The sequence below is a fragment of the Chanos chanos genome, chromosome 12, assembly GCF_902362185.1.
Source record: "Chanos chanos chromosome 12, fChaCha1.1, whole genome shotgun sequence".
NCBI lineage: Eukaryota > Metazoa > Chordata > Actinopteri > Gonorynchiformes > Chanidae > Chanos > Chanos chanos.
The window spans coordinates 23,526,951-23,531,950 of record NC_044506.1 but is presented as its reverse complement, the minus strand read 5'-3'; the positions used below and the strand labels follow the sequence as shown (position 1 = coordinate 23,531,950).

Here is a 5,000-nt window from a genome sequence, read left to right as displayed (position 1 = left end):
AATTCTACAGATCTGTAGAAACCTTGATTTGCTAGTATGTTAAAGGCTGTTGCGTGTTTAGGCATAACCAACAGGTCTATATCCTTTGGTGTTAATGTGTGTGTCTGTGTGCTGTGGGTTATTCATGCTGTCGTATACTAGTAGACAGTGTGCAAACTCAGTAAGTGTGACTGAGGGTCCAGTCCTGTTTACACCTGGTCTCTGTGAGTCGACTGCATCACTATCAGATAAAAGAGTGAATAGTGACATGTTTCGGATTATTTTTGGGTCAGAGGTCAGAAATGCAACCAGAGCAATCTGTGTAATCCAAACCCAATGCCAGAAAACCGGACTCTGGCGTTAGACGGCACGGTGACCCGATCGGACTCACAGCAGCATAGCTTCCAAACCTGTACTTAAAAGACCATCCCGTCGGAACGAGGACGGTGTCTGGATCATGTCTGAATGTCAGGTGTAAACAGGACTGTGTGTGTGTGAAGCATGAGACAGGAGTGTATTCAGGTTTTGTGTAAAGTCCAAAGTGGGTCCAGGTCATTCAATGGGTCACTCTTTGGCTCCCCCTGCTGGTCATCACTCTTTTGGGCTGTGCTGTCTGACCCTCTGCTCTCTCCATCCACTGTGTCTCCATCCACTGTGTCTCCACCCACTGAGGCTGTGGGACATCTACCAGCTGTATCCTCAGTATCGCTGGCTGCCGGCACAGATGGGATAGGTTCACCCAATCCATTTTCGCCCTCTGGTTGGTGGACCGCTCCTTTTCCCAGCTCTGATTGGCTCAGCGTGGACTCGGGCAGTCTGCTGATTGGCTGAAGGGAACCTACATTGCTCTCAAACAAAGGGGGGTCTTGGCTTTTATCTTCCTTGTTTTTGGATGCCTCTTCCTGTGATGCAAGACTGAGGTTGTCCAGCCTGTCCCTCAGGGAGACCTGACACACAGATGAATCAGATACACCATTCACGGGCTTCTCTATCTGTGACACTCCATTGGGCTGAACGCTGGTGGTATCAGCCTCCGAATCCTGGCTCTCCAGCAAGGAAGGCAATGGCTCCTCCCCAGAGGTGGAGGTCTGATTAGGGGGTGTGGTGTCAGGGGGCACTGGCTGAGGTATGGGAGCAACATTAGGTACCTCTGTACTGGCAATTGGGATGTCAGTCACAGGTGCCCCTGACGGGGGTTGAGTCACACTCTGAGAAGCAGGGGGAGGCTGATTAATGAGTGCTGGGTTTGGATTTGGGTTTGGGTAAGAGGATGCCCCTGCTGGGTCAAAGATGGCATTGAACTGAACTGGCTGACTGGGATGGAAGGTTGCAGGAAACTGGGGCTGGGCTGGTAATGCTTGTGGGAACATATTAGCATGTGAGGGCAGAATGCCAGGGGGTATCTGGGGCTGACTTGGCATCATGCCTTTAGGCTGGTAGGTACCTGGGTGGCTGAGTGGAACCTGAGGATGAGTTTGTGCCACTAGGGGGAGTTGGTGGGATGTCATGACGTGGAAGTGAGGGGGCACATACCCCACATGGGGCCGGGGTTGATTTTGGAAAGGTTGGGGCTGGTTTAGCTGGGGCTGGTTTAGAAGATTGCCTAGATTTGGACCAGTAGCCCTCACAGGCTGTGTTTGTGTTGAACCAGGACCAGGCTGGGGTTGCATTGGTGGGGTTACACCAGGTTGGTACACTGGGCATGGGTACACAGACTGGGTCGAGAAGGGAGGTTGGTACTGTGAGACTGGACCAGGGACTTGCCCTGGTAAAGCAGCTCCTGGAGGAAGAGTGTGAACACCTTGTCTCGGCAGACTGTGGGTTTGTGGTCCAAACTGTTGCATAGAGGAGGAGGTGGGTAGGAAGGGAGGCGGCTGTTGTCCTGGTGGTGGAGGATACCGTCCTCCTGTCGCAGGACCCTGTGATACAGGTAGACCTGCACTGAGAGCGCCTGGGGGCTGTGATACAGGTAGACCTGCGCTGAGAGCGCCTGGGAGCTGTGATACAGGTAGACCTGCACTGAGAGTGCCTGGGGGCTGTGATACAGGTAGACCTGCGCTGAGAGCGCCTGGGGGCTGTGATACAGGTAGACCTGCACTGAGAGCGCCTGGGGGCTGTGATACAGGTAGACCTGCGCTGAGAGCGCCTGGGGGCTGTGATACAGGCAGACCTGCACTGAGAGCGCCTGGGGGCTGTGATACAGGCAGACCTGCACTGAGAGCGCCTGGGGGCTGCTGGCCGATCCGAGGAGGAATGACGTATCCCCCTGAGACAGCTGGGAAAGCTCCGGCGGCAGCTGGTTGCCAGGGAGCTGCACGGTAGTCGAGCCTGGGGTTTGGCTGGGGTGGAATGGGAGGGAGGCCCCCTGGAGGTCCAGGCTGGCACTGCAGAGCTGAGGGGTGACTAGGCCTGGTGCGGATGCCAGTGGCCTGGTTTAAGGGGAAAGGTTGTACAGGTGAAGCCTGAGGGGGTACTAGTCCTGCCCGTGAATCCATGAAAGGGCCTGTAGGGTTCGGAGGCTGGGAGGGGGCGAACACGGTGGTTCCAGGAGGCCAGGAGAGAGGACTGTGGGTTGGGCCAGCTGAGAATGGCCCAGGGTGAGTGGTGGGGTGAGGGTGTCTGGGCCCGTCCGTGAAACTCACGTCAGGTGGGAGGCTGCGTAGGTCCCGTGGCAGGTGCTCGGACATGGGGAAGGGAGGAACAGAAGGACCCACAACATCCAGACTAGAGGGGCCAGAACCTGTATCTGGAGTTTTATGGGCCTGCAAGGGCTTCTGGGTAGACGGTCTGGGAAGGGGTGCCTTACCAATCTCCCTTAAAATGAAACAAACAAGCAAACAAACAAATAAACAAAAAAAAAAACACATCAAAATTACTTGTATTGATCAGGGACAACCTTTAAATTTCACCTTTCACCATTTTTGAATCTTAGAACCTCCAGAGGAGAGATATTCAGCGCAGGCCCCTGAATCCAAACTCAATCCTGTCCATTTCGACTCACTGATAGGTCATTGAACACTGGTACAACTAACTGACAATAGAAAATGTGCGGTATCCATTTCCTGAGGATCACGAGCTGAACTGGCATGCTCTAAAGACTATAACCTGACCAATGACTGTAAACCTCAGTTGCTGTTCCTAACCTCTCCAGCAGGGCAAGTCTCTCCTCTTCTCTGGCCGCACAGAGGGTCTTAGTTCTGGTCAGAAGAGAAGTGGTCTTCCTATCCAGGTCCTTGAAGAACTCCCTGCCTTCCTCAGCTTTCTTCATCAGGTCCTGAAATGCCTCAAATGAGCCAATCAGAGACTGCACACAGCTGTTCCATCTGCACACAGAAAACAGCACTGACATTTATATTTAAGATACACACACTCTACCGCTCTGTCACACACATCTACACAAACAGACATGGTTTTACAAAAAAAAAAGAGAAACACACATCTAAGTGACTATATACAGACAAACACACACAGACACTCACTGCTGTTCTGTGTGAGTATAAACAGACACACACAGACACTCACTGCTGTTCTGTGTGAGTGTAAACAGACACACACAGACACTCACTGCTGTTCTGTGTGAGTGTAAACAGACACACACAGACACTCACTGCTGTTCTGTGTGTGAGTATAAACAGACACACACAGACACTCACTGCTGTTCTGTGTGTGAGTATAAACAGACACACACAGACACTCACTGCTGTTCTGTGTGAGTGTAAACAGACACACACAGACACTCACTGCTGTTCTGTGTGTGAGTGTAAACAGACACACACAGACACTCACTGCTGTTCTGTGTGAGTGTAAACAGACACACACAGACACTCACTGCTGTTCTGTGTGTGAATGTAAACAGACACACACAGACACTCACTGCTGTTCTGTGTGAGTGTAAACAGACACACACAGACACTCACTGCTGTTCTGTGTGTGAGTGTAAACAGACACACACAGACACTCACTGCTGTTCTGTGTGTGAGTATAAACAGACACACACAGACACTCACTGCTGTTCTGTGTGAGTGTAAACAGACACACACAGACACTCACTGCTGTTCTGTGTGAGTGTAAACAGACACACACAGACACTCACTGCTGTTCTGTGTGTGAGTGTAAACAGACACACACAGACACTCACTGCTGTTCTGTGTGAGTGTAAACAGACACACACAGACACTCACTGCTGTTCTGTGTGTGAATGTAAACAGACACACACAGACACTCACTGCTGTTCTGTGTGAGTGTAAACAGACACACACAGACACTCACTGCTGTTCTGTGTGTGAGTATAAACAGACACACACAGACACTCACTGCTGTTCTGTGTGTGAGTATAAACAGACACACACAGACACTCACTGCTGTTCTGTGTGAGTGTAAACAGACACACACAGACACTCACTGCTGTTCTGTGTGTGAGTGTAAACAGACACACACAGACACTCACTGCTGTTCTGTGTGAGTGTAAACAGACACACACAGACACTCACTGCTGTTCTGTGTGTGAATGTAAACAGACACACACAGACACTCACTGCTGTTCTGTGTGAGTGTAAACAGACACACACAGACACTCACTGCTGTTCTGTGTGTGAGTATAAACAGACACACACAGACACTCACTGCTGTTCTGTGTGTGAGTATAAACAGACACACACAGACACTCACTGCTGTTCTGTGTGAGTGTAAACAGACACACACAGACACTCACTGCTGTTCTGTGTGTGAGTGTAAACAGACACACACAGGCACTCACAGCTGTTCTGTGTGTGAGTGTAAACAGACACACACAGACACTCACTGCTGTTCTGTGTGTGAGTGTAAACAGACACACACAGACACTCACTGCTGTTCTGTGTGAGTGTAAACAGACACACACAGACACTCACTGCTGTTCTGTGTGTGAGTGTAAACAGACACACACAGACACTCACTGCTGTTCTGTGTGAATGTAAACAGACACACACAGACACTCACTGCTGTTCTGTGTGTGAGTGTAAACAGACACACACAGACACTCA

The 5,000-nt window shown here is 50.8% G+C and overlaps 1 protein-coding gene across 2 annotated transcripts in view; it reads right to left on the bottom strand.

Moving 5' to 3' along the window:
* Positions 1 to 5,000, bottom strand: part of ptpn23b (protein tyrosine phosphatase, non-receptor type 23, b) — a 14,774-nt gene that overhangs the window by 447 nt on the left and 9,327 nt on the right. For both annotated transcript variants that reach the window (XM_030789563.1, XM_030789564.1), the window contains 2 exons: positions 3,123 to 3,302; positions 1 to 2,793 (listed from right to left, as the gene is read on the bottom strand). The exon at positions 1 to 2,793 is cut by the window's left edge and continues 447 nt beyond it. In XM_030789563.1, the coding sequence (XP_030645423.1) occupies positions 498 to 2,793; positions 3,123 to 3,302 (2,476 nt within the window). In that variant the 3' untranslated portion in view covers positions 1 to 497. The remainder of the gene's footprint in view (positions 2,794 to 3,122; positions 3,303 to 5,000) is intronic.